Source organism: Juglans regia, chromosome 5 (assembly GCF_001411555.2).
Source record: "Juglans regia cultivar Chandler chromosome 5, Walnut 2.0, whole genome shotgun sequence".
NCBI lineage: Eukaryota > Viridiplantae > Streptophyta > Magnoliopsida > Fagales > Juglandaceae > Juglans > Juglans regia.
This window is the reverse complement of record NC_049905.1, coordinates 17,496,746-17,517,481: the sequence shown is the minus strand read 5'-3', so window position 1 is coordinate 17,517,481 and position 20,736 is coordinate 17,496,746. Positions and strand designations below refer to the sequence as shown.

At 36.2% G+C, this 20,736-nt stretch overlaps 1 protein-coding gene and 1 pseudogene across 1 annotated transcript; one reads left to right on the top strand and one right to left on the bottom strand.

The window, feature by feature from the left end:
• Window positions 1-758: 758 nt before the first annotated feature.
• On the top strand, window positions 759-4,535 carry LOC118348477 (annotated as a pseudogene).
• Window positions 3,775-8,043, bottom strand: LOC118348478 (subtilisin-like serine-protease S). The gene is made up of 10 exons (XM_035690226.1): window positions 7,967-8,043; window positions 7,702-7,799; window positions 7,288-7,440; window positions 7,088-7,199; window positions 6,359-6,896; window positions 6,170-6,264; window positions 5,385-5,624; window positions 5,125-5,239; window positions 4,762-4,966; window positions 3,775-4,682 (listed from the first exon to the last, which is right to left on the bottom strand). Exons 1-10 carry the CDS (start codon window positions 8,041-8,043, stop codon window positions 4,135-4,137), a joined length of 2,181 nt encoding a protein of 726 aa, XP_035546119.1. The 3' UTR covers window positions 3,775-4,134.
• Window positions 8,044-20,736: the final 12,693 nt, after the last annotated feature.

Here is a 20,736-nt window from a genome sequence, read left to right as displayed (position 1 = left end):
TAACCGAGCAAAGTGCAAAATAAATAAACAAATAGAAAGCATAAATGAACACAAAGAATCAACATGAGCCAACAATAGGTTTGAACCCCCTAACATGAAAACATTATTGACATCAACAACCTTAACCAACTTTTAATCTAGAAATCAGTGAAACAACAAAAAGCCATTAATCAATACAAAGCAAAAGAAGAAGCATAAAGCCAAAACAAACTCGTCGAGAGAAATAGGAAATAGAAATCCCAATGTCGTTGGAGATGCAATGGTTAGGATTTTTAAGGAAATAGAAAATAACATATGAGAGAGAGAGAGAGAGAGAGAGAGAGAGAGAGAGTCACCGGCTTCCCTAAGTTGCAACAGCACACCAAAGGCACAATAGGGGTAAAGGCCAAAAGAAAACTCGAGAGAATAGAAAGAGAGTATCGGGCACTTTTTCAGGCACGATTCTTTGTTTCCGTAAAAGAAAGGAGAAAATGCCACTTTTTTATATGCTAACTATTTGAGGCACGATTCTTTGTTTCCGTAAAAGCATTAGTGTTGAAATTTACGCTCATTTTCAGGCCGATTTATTTGCGGTGACCAAAAATTGCTGCAAAAATCCTAATTTGTGGCTACTTTTTCACTCGGTGCATAAAAAATGCAATTATAGTTAAAAAAGCGTATTTTTACGACCAAATCTTACTTGCTGCAAAAGATTTTTGCCGCAACAACCATTTTTTCTTGTAGTAGTGACTTCCGCGTATGAGTTAAAATTCACAATCTCATACCTCCCTCTCACATTTTCTAGTCCCCTTGCACCCGTCACCCAATCCCCTGACTAGCTGCGGAACAAAGCCACTAAAGATGATGTTTCAGCAAATTTATGAGTTTTGGCAACCAGAAATGTTTAATGGCAGCAAGTTAGTATTGAACAATGGAAGATTGTGTGGGGTTTTGGTTCAGGGGAGTGATTATTTTGCGCCTCCGTTTGCAACAACACCTTCAAACATAGTGCTACCTCTAGGCTCGAGATCACTGCGCACAGCACAGCCGATTCTACGGCACGTGAACCACCACGCCTTAGCCGAACACCAAGACCCCAGCGGCACACCAACTTCACGGTTCGCCGGGTTTGGTGTACGGACCTTCTTATCATTTTTTTAAGGAATTGGTTCAAAGTCAAACGAAAACAGACAAATTATTGGGGAGGCTACCCAAGTCTCGGATCATTATTTCTTTTGGAAAGCAATTTTAATTTAGCTCCTATGCTAAAATTCCACCATTAATAGCCGAAGAGAGCATGACTCTCTGTCGTCCCTTATTAAGGATGCTCAGAAAGCCTCAAACAAAGCAGACACTGAACACTCTCAAACTCTACCATTTCACATACTACACGAGTCCTCCATCTCAATCACGTGCCATTGCCGTTGACTCTAAACATCCATGTACGCCTCGTGGCACATGCAACATTGATCGTGCATACCCCATGTTCGGCAAAAGTACCCAGAAAGACCTTTCGATATGTAATCACTCTCTTTTCGAATACTCACGCACTGGCCGTAACCAGGAGGCTCTGAATCTTTTTGTGGAACTCCACTATTCGAGTTTACCTGTTGATGGGTTAACCATGTCGTGTGTGTTGAAGGTCTGTGGATGCTTGTTTGATCAAAATGTGGGCATGCAGGTGCATGGTAAATGTATAAAATCCGGGTTTCTTGAGGATGTTAGTGTCGGGACTGCTCTTGTTGACATGTACATGAAAACAGAGGGTGTAGGAGATGGGAGGAGAGTTTTTGATGAGATGGGTGAGCGAAATGTGGTGTCATGGACTTCGTTGCTTTCTGGTTACTCACGGAATGGATTGAACGTGCAGGCCCATAGAATTGTTCTTTAGGATGCAAGTTGAGGGAATTAAGCCTAACCAGTTTACTTCTGCGACTGTTCTTGGAGCTTTGGCAGATGATGGTATGCTTGAGAAGGGAATTCAAGTTCATTCTATGGTTATAAAAAATGGTTTTGATTCTACCACATTTGTGTGCAATGCTTTGATTAATATGTATTCAAAGTCAGGGATGGTTAGAGATGCTAGAGCTGTGTTCGATGGCATGGATACCAGGGATGAGGTTTCTTGGAACGGTATGGTTGCAGGTTATTTAACAAATGGGATTCTTGTGGAAGCTCTTGAAATGTTTTATAAAATGAGGCTTGCGGGCCTAAAGCTTACCCAGATGATATTTGCTACAATGATTAGGCTATGTGCTAATCTTAGAGAATTGGGTTTTGCAAGACAGCTTCACTGTTGTGTTTTGAAAACAGGATATGGATTTGATGACAATATCAGAACGGCCCTTATGGTCACTTACAGTAAGTGCAGTGTTATGGATGATGCGTATCAACTGTTTTCTAGGATGCATGGTGTCCAGAATGTGGTGTCATGGACGGCCATGATCAGTGGGTACTTGCAGAATGGTGGAAGAAGGCAAGCAGTTAATTTATTTTGCAAAATGGCCAGGGAAGGTGTTAGACCAAACCATTTCACTTATTCTACCATCCTTACAGCTCAACCAGCTATTTCTATCTTCCAAGTACATGCACAAGTCGTTAAAACTAATTACGAGAAATCACCTTCAGTAGGAACTGCACTCTTAGATGCTTACATTAAGATAGACTATGTTGATGAAGCTGGAAAAGTATTTGAATTAATTGATGAAAAGGACATTGTGACATGGTCAGCAATGGTAGCTGGATATGCTCAAAGAGGAGACACAGAGGGAGCTGTTAAAACTTTTCTCCAGTTGGCAAAAGAGGGGGTAGGACCCAATGAGTTTACCTTTTGCAGTGTCATTAATGCCTGTGCTGCACCTGCAGCAGCAGTAGAGCAGGGGAAACAATTTCATGCTTGCTCAATCAAATCAGGACTACATAATGCTTTATGTGTAAGTAGTGCCCTTGTTACCATGTATGCCAAGAGAGGAAATATTGAGAGTGCAAATGAAGTTTTCAAGAGGCAAGATGAAAGAGACTTGGTTTCATGGAACTCGATGATCTCTGGATATGCACAACATGGTCATGGGAAGAAGGCTCTTGAGGTCTTTGAGGAAATGAGAAGAAGGAACATAGAAATGGATGGGATAACATTTATTGGAGTGATTTCTGCATGTACTCATGCTGGTTTAGTGGTTGAAGGTCAAAGATACTTTGACATGATGGTCAAAGACCACCACATTGATCCAACAATAGAGCATTATTCTTGTATGGTTGATCTGTATAGCCGTGCAGGACTGCTTGAAAAGGCCATGGATATCATAAATCAGATGCCATTCCCTGCGGGTGCAACTGTGTGGCGAACTCTCTTGGCTGCTTGCCATGTTCACCGCAATTCAAAGCTGGGAAAACTTGTAGCAGAAAAGCTCATTTCACTTCAGCCACAAGATTCAGCTGCTTACGTCTTACTATCCAATATTTATGCTGCGACAGGAAATTGGAAAGAAAAAGCTATGGTAAGGAAGTTGATGGATGTGAGAAATGTAAGAAAGGAAGCTGGGTACAGCTGGATTGAGGTAAAAAATAAGACCTACTCATTCTTGGCTGGTGATCTTTCACATCCCTTGGCGGATCGTATTTATTCCAAACTTGAGGAGTTAAAAAACCTTCAGGTATCTTCATTTTGGAAAAGAGTTTGATATCTTCATTCATGCTAATTGTTTTGCCCCATGAAGTCTGAAAGTAATTCCCCATTATGCTCACAACATGTTGGCTTAAGAGGCATGTGGAAATAACCTTCAGGTACTTGGGATTTGTTTCTTTAGTATGATTCTTTGTTTTCTGACTGAGTGTCATTTGGTCAATATCTGACCCTTAAAACCGAGATGTTCTCACGTGAAACCACGCATGTAAGAACTTAAATTTTCTTTTGCAAAATATACAATGGAACCATGTCTCTACTCATCCTTTAATGCTTAGGAATTGTTGAAATAGAATCTCATAATAAAGAGAGCAAAATATTTCTGTCATAGAATCTTGTTATATTTGACATCATGTATTTACATGTTCCTTCCTCTTGAAGACTTGTTTAGTACAACAAATGAGATAATAAGTAACAAATAATCATGTTTTAGAGCCCAAAACCTGACAAGCTTATGGAGTTAACACTTGTTCCTACACTGAAACCACGTTCACACCAATAGAACTCCTAACCCTATGTATACCATTGGTCCATGTTAATGCCCCAAACACAAAGCTCCCATTGCTGTTCTTGTAGGGCATGAAATCAACTCTGAAAGACATTTTCTCCCCCATCTTTGTAAACTTCAGTTTAGCAGGCGTGACTCTAACTTCTACACCAGTTGGGTAGTCAATAGATGCAGCATATGTCGTCGGATTTTTACCATAATAAGTGACTGTTCGATAAACAGATAAATTTCCATTCATGTTGGCAACACCAATTGAAGGGTAATTAAAATTGTAGGAAGGTGTAGGAGGGTTCTTGCATTGTACTAGTTCCCCTGTAAGGTTTTTCAACTGTGCAGGCGTTGCACCATTGCTGCAGAGAAAATTGATGATGTCATGGGAATTAAAATCATATACAAGTCCAGGATTGAATGCTGCAGCTGGGCTGATGTGTCCAGATCCGTAGTCAAAAGGCGTGGTGGGAGAGCCATTTGGATCCCTTCCTATGGCATGTTGAGTGTTGTCTAGGACCATTGCTGTGAAGCCATAGATATTGGATAATCAGAGACTCGAATTAATTACAATTTTTGATATTATAATGTTGGCACAACTTACCTGTCGTCATTATTGCGGACATTATGGCTGCCGGACTCCAGGAAGGGTGGTAAGATTTTAACATTGCTGCAACTGCAGAAACATGTGGGCAAGACATTGAAGTGCCAGAGATTATGTTATAATTGACAGATCGTTCAGCTGTAGCTGTAGTTGCCACTGGAGACCACGCTGCCAAAATATTCACTCCAGGTCCTGTGATATCTGGCTGCAATTGGAATTTTTACTTTTAGGTAAGTTTCCATGGATTAACTTTTCTTTATTCCTTTGTTTTTTCCCACCATGTTGGTATAATCTTTTTCTTTTTGGAAGTAGTTTTGAGTGAATTGGTTTAGCGTAAAATTCAAGAATACTAGATAAACTTACCTTAATAATGTCTGGAGTTATTATATTTGGTCCCATGGAAGAAAATACGGCCACTTCTGGTGCGGGTTTAGTGTTCAGAACTGTCGTAGTTGGGGAGATTCTAGCAACTGGATTCCTGCAGTAGCAGCAGGCAGCCACGATCAACTTAAACTATTAATTTTTTTATTAATGAATTCATGATGAAGTATTCTTCCATTGCCAATATTTTCGGGCTTTTCTTTTCCTCGATGGACTAAATTTATAAAGCTTGATAAACTCACTTTGCTGTAATCATATATGCTTGAAGTTCTTCTGCTTCTTCTTGACCAATTAAAGTGCCTGGGATGACGAACTGAAAGCCAACATCTTTTACCAACGGATCGACTAGTATCATTCCAACAGCACCAGCTTCTCTTAAGACTATGCTTTTTTCGTTCCGGTTATCATTAACAGTTTCAATTGTGCACACCACTATTTTCCTCCCAACTAAGGTTGGGTTTAGTGTATTGTTCTTGCAAAAGCTGATACAGAAAGGGGGAAAAGATTAAAAGAAAGCTTTTAAAGCAATAGATCAAGTAATGCCGTTTTGAGCTCTTGGGATCGGTTGAGTATTGTGGAGTCAGACATTTGGTACCCAAGTTAATTAAAATTGAAAGATATTACTAATTAGTCACCAAACAAGGATGCCAGTGTTCTGAGTCTTTTTTTCATAATGCTTCCAGCAAACAACGTAGGAACTTGAAAAATTAAAAAAAAAAAGAAGAAAAAATTCTACAATTATTGAAGCTGGTGATAAGATTGAATATTGTGAAGATTAGAAGGATAATTCTTGAGAAAATAATTCATCCAGTGTTAGCATTAGCGGTGTTTTCTGTTGGGTTGAGGAAAAGCAGTTGTCAAAATAAAATTTTTGTATCAAGTTATACTTGATAAAATTGGCTTAATATAAGGAAGAAAAATCTTTTGTATAGTTTAGGAAGAAGATAAATATTTTTGTAAGACTGCAATCATGATTGAATTGATTTTGTGTAAATGAAACAAATCATGCAGAAAATACAGAAGATACCTTGCATTCTTTGCTGTAACACCTGGGGCAGCTGCAGAACTTGCAGCTATCAAACCATAAGAAGTTTCCATCTTGATTGGGTTTAAAGAGAAACCCTGAAAGCACAAAAGCATTTCTATTTTTAATAAAATATCTTAACGATATAAATTTTATTTGTTAAATGTGCGCATTGTAATATGCTAAACTCACCTTTAGAACTTTCGAATTTCCAAGATAAATGTTTGAATTGAATTCCCTGTCGACTGTGCTTGCAGCCACAGTAAGGATCCAAGGCGCAACATTGGTAGCAGTCTGTGGTAAACCTGAGTTTCCCGTGGAAGCTGAAACTAGAATCCCTCTTTGGAATGCATGGAAAGTACCAATAGAGATCGCATTTTCAAAGTAAATAGGCTGGGGAGGAACTGGGCCAAGGGAAAGAGAAAGGATATCAACACCATCACCAATGGAATCATCCAGGGCAGAAAGAATGTCAGCATCGCTGCACAGGCCAAACCAACACGCCTTGTAGATGGCAAGTCTGGCATTTGGTGCACCACCTCTTGCAGTGCCGCTAGCCATACCAAATAAGCTGACATTTGCTACCATGGATCCAGCTATTGTTGAGGCAGTGTGTGATCCATGCCCATCACCATCTCGAGCTGACCGGAAGAATGGGAGGTTAAAAGATTCAAGAGGCCCAGCCTCTGCTTCAAACCCTTGTGAATAGAACCGGGCACCTATAATCTTCCTGAAAATTCAAGCCCCGATGAATGGTAAGCCTCACGGTGAGGTACTTGCATTCAAAATATTGGTTCAGGTGTTTAATATTTCAGTAAGAATTTTGTGTCAATCATGGGAGTGTATCTTTGATGTTTGAGGTGTTTTGGTACCTGCTTTATTGAATTTCTATTTTGCTTATCAAATAAAGTGTTTTGGTACCTGTTGCAGTTGGCCAAAGTAAAACGTTCACCAGTAACACACTCTCCCTTGAATTTTTTGGGTATAGGACCCAATCCTTTATCATTAAAGCTCTTTGATTCGGGCCAAATTCCTACAAAACACATGTTAAACTATGGTTTGTTGGTAATGGGATAAAAACAGAATAATTGGATGAGAAATCTAAAGTGCGGAGCATTTACCTGTGTCAATGACACCAACAATGATATCTGAATTCAAGTTCATTGGCATCGGATTATGTTGATGTGTAGACTCTATCCCCAGAAATTCCCAGGAACGTGTTGTGTGGAGCTTATTCATCTTGCTCTCAAACACGGAAACAACCAAATCATTGGCTACAGAAGAAGCAAATTAGTTTAATTAGAGCTTGTACAAGCTGTCGTTAGCCATAATTAAAGCTTACTTTAGAACCCCAGAAAACGATATCAAAACTCTGAATTAGTTCAGGTGAAGATGCAAATGAATTTAGAGGTATAATAGCTCTATTTTACCATTGACTGTTGATGTCGAGATCAATTTTTGGACTTGGAAAATGTAACTTTTGTGGTAATCTTACCCAAAAACAAATGATAAGAGATTACATTCATTTCAGGTACCTTTAAGTTGTTGTGCCTGCTCTGGTGTAAGCATAGCTGAGAAGCCTCTAAAGCTTTTGCTGTAATGGTGAAGTGCTGCTCGTTGTGCTCCATCAAAACTGAGAAATAAATCACTTTTAGTAATGTGCAGCTCTTATTTCTGAAATTCTATATTATTGCTAGGAACTTTTTATGAATGTCTCGTTTATATCCAACAGAAAAGTTGGGCAAGACCACTCAATTTGTATTAGCTCCATATAGCTCATGTTTTCAGTTAGTGCCTTGCCTTCCGGTAACTGAAGCAAGCATTTTGTGATTGGCCCTAACCACCGATTCTGAATTGGGGTGAGAGTGTTCCCCCATGTACACTATGTAATGCTGCAAAATTGCAGAAAATTTGAAAATGTGTTAGCTACATAAACATATGCATGTAACAGTGCTGGCATTAAGGCAGAGCAAAAATCTGAAATAAACATATGCATGTAACAGTGCTGGAATTAGGATTGAGCAAAAATCTAAAAATCCGACTCCGCCTCTGACTCCGCTGTGGCTTCGCTAAGTCGGAGTCGAAATCGGAATATTTTTAACCAAAAAAGTCGGAGTCAGAGGTGGCGATGTACCTCCACTCCGACTTGTTGTAGCTCTTTAGAGATCTCTAGTCCATACCTTTGTGTTAGTAGTGGTTGCATCTGAGAATGCAAATCTAATGAAGAAGAGAAGAGAGAGAACTTCGACAAGTCTCATGACGAAAGAAGAATCCCAAAATGAACTTTATCCAAACAATATTGAAACAGCTGAAAAGTTGGTGTTTGTGCAAAAGAAAAGAGTCCCTTTTTATATTTGCTCAAATGTTTTATACTTAAGCATGATGTAATATTTAAGTGCCGGTTTGACGTGACATTAGGTTGAAATTTTCAAATCTAAGATACTAAAGTAAAAAATATGCATATTGTAGAAATTTTTTAGTTTTGACGGCTTCTATGCAAGTCTTTTGGCCGGCTAAGTATGACTCTTTCTTGAAGAGAAATGGTAGCTGCGTGAGTGTATAAGTAAAAAAAAAAAAAAATTAATTTTACAAGACATATGATCCATACAGAAATGTGTCATCCATCGAGAATAAGCTTGCATTTGTTTATTAATAACCGGCTAAGATTGTATCAATCACATCATCTAGATTGGAAGAACAAGGACTAGTCAACGGGGCCCATTTCTTGACCCGTTCGTGTGTCCCACCCGTCTAAGTTTGCTACCCACCTCGAGAAGAAATTACTATGATCCATCTTTTTTGTCGCCATCAGTAGAGATGACATTAAATAATTACATGATTGAATAATTACATACCTTGCATAGTCCTTCCCCATTAATGATGTCATTGACTTCTTCCAATCAATAATTTACTGCATAATCAACAAAATGTAAGTATTGGATAATAATTAGATTATAAAATTAAAACATTAATTAAAACAGTAACATAGTCATATATATAGTTCATGATATCAATAGTTTTAGCAAAGTTATTTGTGATAAGTTCAATACAACTTCAACAAACACATCAGTTTAAAATTTGATCTCCTTGATAATTCTATTGTGATCTATCTTTTTTGCCAGTATCAATAGAGGATCTTGAAAAGTTGAATCATCCACTCTTTCACCGAAGCTTTTTTTGCAAGATTTTCTATATATTGCAAATGTTCCTACAAAATAAATTTTGATTAGCTTTGCATTATTAATAAAAACCTAAACAACTTAAATATTGAAATAGAATTAACACAAATCTTAAAATAGAATGTTTTTAATTAAATTATTATGGATGTTATAAATAAAACTAAAACTGCCGTAACACACAAATATATAGAAATCAATTAAAATGATTTTTATTATAATTGCTTTTAATAGTTTTTTTTTTAATATAAATGTCAATATACTTATAGACAATGTAATAAATATCTCAAAATTACAAAATAGTATTTTTTAATTCCAAACTCAATTTATTAACAAAAAATATAAAAAGATATCTCGCCAGTATGATTCATAAGCTTAACTGCTGAACAACTCAATATTTTTTTTGCAATTTCACCGAACATAATAGCATCTAATTTTCCAGTACCATTGTCAAACTCAACATATGCTCAAACACTATAGATGTAATGAAAATATCATTCTAGGTTAGAATTGATAAAAATTATACATTAAATTTGTCATAATTTATAAAATTAATTTGAATCATACGTACCTTGGCTGTGAAATGTCTTGATTTTTATAATGGTAACAAATGAATAATTCATTATATTCAAAATTTTAAATTTGAAGGAAGGAACTATTTATTGGATACATTAATGATCTATCATTTACAAAGAAAAGAAAAGGGTTCTCGATTATTTTTTTCAGTGCTAGCTGCACCAAGCAATGTGGACCGTGGTAAATAATTAAACGTACAAGAAAAGTTCTATTTTGATCGACCAAGTTATTTTTTCTAAATTTAGCCGCATGTTACTTTAATAACCAGATAATGATATATATTACAAAAAAAATGAAAGTTTCATTAATTAAAAGGAGATAAATTGTAAATTTGATGATCATATCATCATCATATATGTTCAAAAATAATCACGGCTTGCAAAGCCATAAAGCTATGTATGTAGCTAGAGTTGCCACGTTTTTATATTACAATAGGTACTGTACAAAGGCCTGGGCACCTTCAGCCTTACTTGACAGTTGACACGACAGTCACAAGAAAAAAAAAATACTGTCTCCAGGATTAGTCAAAATTAAAAGATAATTTTAATGAATATAAAAGAAATTTAACTTTTAACTATTCTATTCACATAAATTTCTACATTAAAATAGTTATTTTTTTATTATATTATAATAATAAAATAATATAAGATGAATTTGATTTTAATTATTCATATCAAATCTCTACATTAGATTATATATTTATTCATTATGTAGTAATGAATAATTAATAATTTTTAAAATATTTAATTTTTTTAATTATTAATTTATTTAATTTTACCATATTTTACTATTATACTTATTATATGTTAATTAATAATAATTTTTTTTATTAAATTAATATATCATTAAGTCAAATTAATATATTAATTGTGATAAAATATGTGATAGAAAAAAAGGGAGAGATAAATAATTAATAAAATATGTATTTGATGTATGTACAGTAGCTTTCAAATTTTGAAAAACTTTTGAAAGTCACTGTAGTTAAATTTCAAATATTTGGAATTTGACTAATCTAATGTGAGCATATTTTATTATTTAATAGTTAAATACTCATTAAATTTTACTTTTAACTAATATAATGAGAGTGCTCTAACAGAGCTTGTAAATAATGTGTAGGTGACGGAATAGTACATAGCTTACATACGTAACCCTATCACCGACAATTTCATTTTGGAACCAACGTTTCATAGTTTTTAATAAACAAACTGTGAACTAATCCTCAGCATTCATTTCCCTCTCTCTCACTCTCTCTCCTAAGAAGCACATTCCTTCTTCGTTCTCATGGTTTCCAGATTTCTCCATTCTCTCTCTTCATCTCTCCGTCTCACATCCACACTACCACGGCACACACAATGGTTTCGGCTTCCTCTCAGCCAATGATATTTTTATATTTTTCGATCGATTTTTTTTCTCACTCTCACTCTATTTCTGGTTCTCTTGAGAGCTCTGTCTTTGAGCTCCATGTTTTTGGTCCACCAACAAACACCAGAAAGAAAGATGAGATCCGTTGGGTGTCACAGTGTATGGGTAAAACTTTCTTCCTTGTTTGTTTAAAGTTCAACAGATCTACACCTTTTAATCTATATGTCTATTCTGTCATGAACTTGTGTAAATATCTTTTACATGCAAATATTAGACCTGAAAGTATCAAATACTTAAAAACATCTAAAATATAAATATTGGGTTGTATATATTGTATTTTTTTCTTGGTTTGTGCCAAAAATATTTCTGCCAAACTTTGGTGAGTAATCTGTTTAGGCCTAATAATGTAATTTCTACTTTCTTTGTGATACATATGCCTATCCTCTTATCAATTTATGTAATTATTTTTTACATTTAATTATTGGGTCTCAAAAAATTAAAGTCTAAATTTTTTTGAACTTTAAAAAAATTTGTCTCCAAGAAACAATAAAAATGTATTATCTTTTAGATGTGAATATTGGATTTGAAGATATGAAAATTGGAACTTCTTGATTACTAATCTTTTTAGGCTTAATTTTTATTTCTTACCTATAATTTCTCTTTGTCATGCATATTAGGCCTAATATGAACTTGTTTCATATGTTTTTGGTTCTGTTCGAACAGAATACCGTCCTTATACACGACACCAGCGAAGCCACAAACACAGTATTAAACAGAAAAATAATAGATGAAAAAGAGAAATTTCATTTAACATATGATTTTTAGAATGTTTTTTTAGATGATTTTTATGTTAGATTGTATATATTGAATGTTTTGCTTGGTTTGGGACAAAAATCATTCTTGCCAAACTTCTCCAAAACACTCACAATTCCATAAAATAGGGAAAAAATTATATAACAAATGGCTTTGCAAAATAAATAATACCATACACTTATAAAGATTGTATCCAGAAATGTCCCGACTCCTCAACCCAAAAGACTTGAAGAACCTGAAGACGAATGACAAAAAAATTCATACAAAAGTTAATAACGATTGACAAAAAAAAAAAAAAAATGTGAGGAAGCCATAAAATGTATTGTGTGAATATAATTATTGAGATTATTTGATGGACTGAAATAAATAGAAATAAATAACAAAAATCTAGAAAATAGTTTATGTAGAAAAAACTTTCAAAATTATTATACCATACACTTGCAAAGATGAAACATAAATGTCGAATTCTGAAAGCCTTTTAACCGATATGACTTGAAAATAAATTATACAAATTAATACAGAAAACAATAAGAATTGCAGTAACAAAAAAAAAATAAAAAATAAAAGAAGAAAATACTATACTTAAAACCATAAATTTAAAACCATATTCACGCAGATGATCAAACAAATAAAACAAATAAACGGAAAAGAAGAAATGACAAATAAAATTAAGAAGTAAAAGTTTTTTTTTCCAGAAAATCACCTGTGAATCACAAGAACAATATACAGAAGCAGAAGAGAACAAGATGAAATCAGGAAAATGGCTCGTAATTTGACTAATCCACCAGAATCTTTTAATGTGCAGCGTCCTCTCCAAACGACGTGTCATCAACGTCTATATATAATTGTTGGAATTATGTATCGTCGGACATAATGGCAATGGATGAGAATGTATTGATGAGAAGTTGCATGGCAGTGGCAGATGCATGAATTGATGGAAGATATAAATTTTTGATATTTTTTTTATAATTTTTTTTACTGTTCGGCAATAAATTTACCATTTGCTCGCCAGTGTAAATCTTTCTTTTTCTTTTATTTTTGAGGATGAGTTGCGTATCTCGATTCTCGAGCATATGAGTTTTTTTTTTTTTTTTTTAATTTCTTTTTTAATAATGAATTGAAGTACATAATGCAGCGACTACAAGCCAAACGAACGATGTTAACAGAAAAACAACATAAATTGTTAAAACAAGACTTTCTGTTTCATAGACGCTTTATATATATTAATATATATATATATATATATATATATATATATATATATTTATGGTTGGTAACTTTAGGCCAACCCAGGCCGAGCCCTCGTTGGTTAAACCTAAATATGAGATGTGACCACTAGAATTTCAACCGGCATATATACAGGGGTGATTATCGGCCGACGCCTTTTTTTTGTTTTTTCTTTAATTTTATTTAGTTATTTTTTCACATGTGACCATTAGAATTTCAACTGAAATATGACATAAGGTCTTAATTGAAAACAATTATAAATCCAAATGATTAAAATGACAATTTTAAACCTTAGTGAAAAGATAGCAATGTAAAATCTAGAGACTGGTTATATACTTTGCCCTAAATAGTATGACCATCTTCTTTCACAAGTTAAATGCATCTTTGCTAAACTCCTAGGGGTTGACTCAAGTAGTAAAAACCTTAGTTTTGGGGGTATGCTTCCTCCATGTCTAAGGTTAAAATCTCATTGGGTGCAAACAATCTGTATAGGCCACCGGATTGAGAGATATTTTTCTCAAATTACCCGAGGTGCACTTAAGGAAACTCTTGACTGAGAACCTGTACACCGACCCCCAAAATTAATTGGGATGCTGTTCCAGGACATCCAGGCCAATAAAAATAAAACTGCACCTCAACTAGATTTATCTTTTAATGTATCTAGGCACCAGATTTAAATGCATATAATTTAGGAAAAATAAATAAATAAATCGTCTTCAACAACTTTAAACTGCTGGTTTGGTATTTGCTAAATGAATGGGTCACAATAGAAAAATAAATAACACAAATTATTTCCAACAACTTCGAATTCTCAAACTGCTCTTTTCACTATCTGGGACAAACACTTTCACAAGTGTCAAATCATAGTATTTTCATAAGAATACATATGATCAAATCAGTGATATATGTATAATAATTCATTGGATCCCGCATTGAAAATTCTGAAGGAACTCCCCATCATCTCATCTTCTTCTTGTTCCTTATTCTTATGAAGTACAAAATACAAAACAATGAAGAATTCGGTGTGAATCCGATCAACTTCCTAATTATGGGCTGCTCTGAAGAAGTTAACATTTCAGCGAAGAGTAGTGATAGGCAATCTAATCGCATCTTATTTAAAATTTTTAATAAAATAATATTTCTTAAATACTTAATTACATCAAATCAAAATAAAAGTAAAACTAATATTTTAAAAAATATATTATTTTAAAACATAATTATAAACAAATTGTTAACAAGTTAATTTAAAACATAATATCCCCCAACCCCTTCTAATATATGGAAACCCCTTCTAATATCTTTCCATAGGCCCACTATGTAAGCATTCATGCCAATATTCTAATTGTATGGGAGTTAGTTTGCTTACATCCATGTTCCTCATGATGTCCATCTCCATTTTCTCTTTCTGAAGGTAGATAATCTCTTCTCATTACTCATAAGCACGTCTATACTTCTCCAGTCTAACCTTAAATTAGAGCTTTCTCTCCTCCTTTAACTCACTTAATAGCTCCGCTAAGTCATCCAAAGAGGCATCTTGACCCTTTGTTTTTTTTTTCAGCATTGCCTTTGCTGCCTTCCTACCTTGTGGTATTTCTTCGTTGTCTAAAACATCACCTTGACAACTGTTTTCTCCCACATCTATGTTATCTTCTCTATTAGTAGAGGGAAGGGGTTTTTTTAACCTCTTCTTGATTAAAAAGATTCCATGTGTCTCGATATGCCGTTTTGGTTGATGTCTATGTAGATTCCAACAATATTGATCTAAGACAAAGTTTAAGTGTTGCAATTCATGCATGGTGTATATAATTGTCTTTGCCTTTTCAATATGTAAACACAAAAAGAATAACATTAACAAGAATAGAGCACTTGGGCTTACTTAAAAAGTTCCTTTAAAGAGGCCGTTCTATATAACCTTGACCTACTCAATGGCACAACTTGGATCAATGCATCACCTCAATTTAGGAGTGGTAGGCATTTCTGAATGGTAATTGGCGGACTACTCAACTTCTTGTACTTGTGGATGAATTCTACTCCACATTTGTGTTTGCATCTTTGGTCACTCCCTTTTGATTGAGTCTAGCTATACTAATATTCAAGAATATTGAGCTATCTATTGCTGCCTCCAAGAATTCCAGCACATCAACTGCCTTCAGAAGAACAACCACGTCAACTACTTCATTGGACACCTCTCAAGAAGAATCTTCTAGAATCACCTAGAATAGGTTGGTGCCTACCTTCTGGGTATGGCTATTGTGCTACTGTACTGCATTGTATTACATTGTATTATGGTTGACACCATGTAACCAACTCTGCTAATTCAATGCACAACAAGTGTTCGAGTATATTCCTAGGAGAAGTTTGTTAGCATGTACTCTATAAATATTCAAGTCTGTACACAGAAAAGGTAACGAAGAAAATACCAAAAGTTTTCCATCTTCTCATGTTCATTATTATATACATGGTACCAGAGCACAACATCGACTAATGTCTCTCTATCTCTCTCTCTCTCTTCCTCAGTTCCTTCTTTGTTTTCCTTCAATGGCTACCGATGGCTCATCCTCTGATAAAGATCTCTCTCATTCCTCTACCTTCCAACTCCCCAACAACTTCTCCCATATAGTATTTGCAAAACTAAGTTATGAAACTATCTACTGTGGCGTGCCCAAATCATTCCCTATCTTTATGACCAAGAATTATATCACTTCATCGATGGCTCTACCATTCCTCCCCCTCCTATTCTTCCCATATCAGCACCTTCTCCAGCTAGACCCTCTCCTCCTCAACCAAACCCAGCTTACCTTCAGTGGCGTCGCACTAATCAAATGCTTCTCAGTGCTCTACTTTCATCACTCACCAAACCAATCTTGGCCCAGGCTATTGCTTCCCGTACATCTTGTGAACTCTGGATCACACTAGACACCATGTTCACTTGACAATCTCAGGCTAAAATCTTCCAAATTCGTCATCAACTCACTAACCGCAAAAGAGGTTCTCTATCAATGACTGACTATTACAGAAAAATTTGGCTCCTCTCAGACACGATGACTACTGTTGGTGAGCCACTTCGAGACTCTGAGGTACTTTCATATCTTCTCAATGGCATCACTTCCGAATATGAATCCTTCGTCACTTCAGTGACAACTCGTGCCACTCCCATCAGCTCATCTGAGCTATTCAATCTGCTGCTCACTTTTGAAAGTCGTGTCTCCCTCACTACCATACAACACGGTCTTCTCCCAACACCATCTGCCAATCTCAACACCTCCTTCCCTTCTCAAAATACACCTCGTGGAGGTCATAATACTTATCAAGGAGGTGGTCGAAATAACTATCGAGGTGGCCGTAATCGTGGAGGTCATCTCTCTACCTCTCCCTCCTTCTCTACTTCCCAAACCAACAAACCCACATGCCAGGTCTGTAACAAAGTTGGCCATGTAGCTCTCCAGTGCTACCATAGATTTGACCAAGTGTATCAATTTGAACCACCTCGATCCCTCTCAGCTAACTAAACCAGCTCACCGCAGCTTTCTTATAGACAATGGTATCCTGACTCAGCCGCAACAAACCACATAACTTCGGACCTTCACAACCTCAACATTTCAAGTGAACCATACCTTGGATCTGAACAAATTGAAGTTGGCAATGATGCTGCCCTTCAGATTACACACATTGGCGATTCTCAAATCTCTTCCTCAAACTCTGTTTTCTCACTTCATAAATTACTTTGTATTCCTCAAATAACCAAAACTTAATTTCTGTCCAAAAATTCTATCATGAAAACCCTGTTTTCTTTGAGTTTCATGAATCTAATTTTCTTGTGAAGAACAAACAGAAGGGAAAGTTGCTTCTCCAAGACCCAACGCATAATGGCCTGTACATGTTTCATCTAGCCTCCTCATCAACTATTCATGTTGCTCTTATTGGTGAACGCACTACTTTTGCACAGTGGCACTATCGACTTGGCCATCCCAACCTTCAAATTTTCACTTGCATACTGAGCACCAAATGTTTACCTTTTATTCCATTTCAACATGAGTTTTTTTGTTCAAATTCTCCTCTTGCCAAGTGTAGGCAATTATCTTTTTAGTCCTCTAGTACACGGTCCTTAAGACCATTGCATTTAATTTTTGTGGATGTTTGGGGTCCATTCCCTCATATATCAAGAGACGATTTTCACTATTATATCTCATTTGTGTCTGATTTTAGCCGTTTTACCTAGTTCTATACCTTAGCCTCAAAGGGTGATGCAACATCCATTTTTCTTATTTTTAAAAAACATGTGGAATGTCTCTTCAATCCAAAAATTAAAAATATTTAAAGTGATTCGGGAGGGGAATTTTGACCCCTCACCCATGTGCTCCAATCTCAAGGGATCTCTCATCGCGTTTTATGTCCCCACACCCATTAACAAAATTGTGTGGTTGAACGTAAACATGACCATATAGTTGAAACTGGCCTTGCTCTTCTAGTAACGGTCTCTCTCCCATATAAACTTTGAGCCGATGCTTCTCAAACCGCGACCCATCCCATCAATTTTCTGTCTTATCCATCTCTAAAAAATAAATCTCCCTATCTACTTCTCTACAATAAAGAGCCTGATTATTCTTTTCTCAAAGTGTTTGGCTCTGAATGCTGGCCCAATCTTAGGCCCTACAATAATCACAAGATCACTTTTCGTTCCTTACCTTGTCTTTTTATTGGTTACATCCCTATTCACAAAGGCTACAAACATCTTCATCTTAAATCTAACAGATTGTACATTTCTTGTGATGTAATATTTAATGAATCCTCTTTTCTGTATGCCACACTCACGATCTCATCCTCTATAACATCTCAACCCAATTTTACCTTCCTTCCCGTTTCAACCATCGTCCCACCCTACACTAACACAACAACAAGCCCATCATTTTCCACCCCAAACCTATCATCAACTAACACATCACAAATTCTATTTTCAAGCCCATCTTCTGCATCAAACACATCTAAACTTTTCTCCCCCCTTCTTCATCATCCCATCCCGCGACCAGTGAAAACCTTCCCACCTCGACACCTTCAACCAATCAACTCCCTTCGCATAATACTCAATCTATTCCTCCTCCTTGATCACCCATTGTAACCCGCTAAAAAACAAACTCCTCTCGTCCCAAAAAATTTCTCGATGGTTAGATCCCATACCCTCTACCACGTCAAGCCTTAATTTCATCTCTTGAAGTACCAGAAGAACCAAGCTCGTTTACCATGGCCTCCTATTTTTTTGAATGACGAAATGCACCGACTACTGAATTTCAAGCCCTAATCCAAAACTGCACTTTGATACTAGTTCCCCCTCCTTCTTCCCCTAACATTGTTGGTTGGAGGTGGATCTTCCGTACAAAGCATCATGCCAACGACACCATTGAATGTCGCAAGGTGAGACTAGTAGCCAAGGGGTTTCATCAACAAGAGGGAGTCGATTATTTGGAGACCTTCAACCCCGTCGTCAAACCCACCACCATTCGGTTAGTCATTTTCCTTGCTGTTTCCCGTGGTTGGTCTCTTAGACAACTAGACATTTCAAATGCTTTTCTACATGGTGATTGAAACTGTCTACATTTCTTAACCTGTTGGATTTGTCCACGCTGACCACCCACACTACGTATGTCGCTTGCAAAAGGCCATTTATGGCTTTAAGCAAGCACCTTGTGCATGATTTGCACAACTGAGTTCCAAACTTTGTGAATATGGTTTCCTTCCATCTAAATCCGACCCTTCTCTGTTTGTCTACTCTTACAAGTTAGTTCTTATTTATGTACTTGTGTATGTGGATGACATTATTGTCATCCAGTTCTCATGATGCCCAAATTGAACATCTTATTAAATTTCTTGACTCTGTTTTTCCAACAAAAGACCTAGGAAAATTGTCCTACTTCCTTGGATTGGAAGTATCATATTTACCTAATGACATCCATCTCTCCCAACGAAAATATATCCATGACCTTCTAGCTCGCACAAACATGTTGTCTGCCAATGGTATAACTTCTCCCATGTCTGCCTCATCCCGCCTATCCATCTCTGATACTCCCACCTTTATTGACCCAAAACTTTATAGAAGTATTATAGGCAGTCTACAATACTTGTCCTTAACTCGCCCAGACCTTGCCTTTGCCGTAAACAAAATTTTACAGTTCATGCATAATCCGAAAATGTCCCATTGGCAAGCAGTCAAGAGACTACTTCGATACCTTAAACACACTTTAAATTTTGGCAGTCTCTTTCAAAAATCCAACTCCCTTTGGCTACACACCTTCTTTGACGCGGATTGGGCTAGTTGCCCTTATGACCGCTGCTTTACCGGTGGTTTTTGTATTGTTCTTGGTCTAAATTTAGTATCTTGAAGTTCTCGAAAGCAACGAATGGTTGTTCAATCAAGCACCGAGGCTGAGTATAAGGCCCTAGCAAATGCCACTGCTGAATTACTCTGGGTTCAATCTCTCTTAAAAGCACTTTGTATTTTCCTTCCCAAACCCCCAACTCTTTGGTGTGACAACCTCGGTGCCACTTTCCTCTCCGTCAACCCTGTACTTCACTCACAAACTAAACACATTGAGATCGACTTCCACTTCGTATGTGATAGAGTCGCTGCAAAAATACTTAAAGTTGCCTTTTTCCGCTCTAAAGATCAGTTAGCTGATGTTTTTACAAAACCAATTGTCTCGTCTTGCTTTCACTTACTGGGAACAAGTCTCAAAGTGGTTGACACACTATTAGACTTGCAGGGGCATATTGAGCTATCTATTGTTGCCTACAAGAATTCCAGCACATCAACTGCCTCTACAAGAGCAACCACCTCAACTGCTTCATTGGACACCTCTCAAGAAGAATCTTCTGGAATCACCTAAAATAGGTTGGTGCCTACCCTCTGGGTATGGCTATTGTACTGCTACTGTACTGCATTGTATTACAGTGTATTATGGCCGACACCTTGTAACCAACTCTACTAATTCACTCTGTAAATTGTAATGCACAACAAGTGCTTGAGTATATTCCTAGGAGAAGTTTGTTAGCATATACTCTATAAATATTCAGGTATGTACACACAAAAGGTAATGAAGAAAATATCAAAAGTTTTCCATCTTCTCGTGTTCATTATTATCTACAAAGAAAGAAAAGAAAAGGAAATTGTTTTTTTTCTACACTAAAGTTTCCAACCTTTGGGTTTTTCTTTGCAGCGTTGAATCTTCGTGCATGCCTGGGATTCAGTATATATCTTCAACGAGAACACTTGAATTCATCCTATTTCAAGAGAGTGGTGATCAAGGAAACTTCATGCAATTGGGAATTAATCCATAATTCTAAAAAATTTGAAAAAAAAAAAGATGGTAACCAAGTTTAGCATATGCTTTTAAATAATCATTAACTGGGTAGCAAGCATATGTA

What these genes read in the sequence shown, in the direction of transcription:
- LOC118348478 (XM_035690226.1), bottom strand. Translation starts at nt 8,043, where the DNA reads ATGGGGGAACACTCTCACCCCAATTCAGAATCGGTGGTTAGGGCCAAT. An exon ending in CTTGCTTCAGTTACCGGAAG is followed by an intron (nt 7,800 to 7,966) that starts GCAAGGCACTAA and finishes TTTATTTCTCAG; the next exon opens with TTTTGATGGAGCACAACGAG. An exon ending in GAAATTCGAAAGTTCTAAAG is followed by an intron (nt 6,265 to 6,358) that starts GTGAGTTTAGCA and finishes TTGTGCTTTCAG; the next exon opens with GGTTTCTCTTTAAACCCAAT.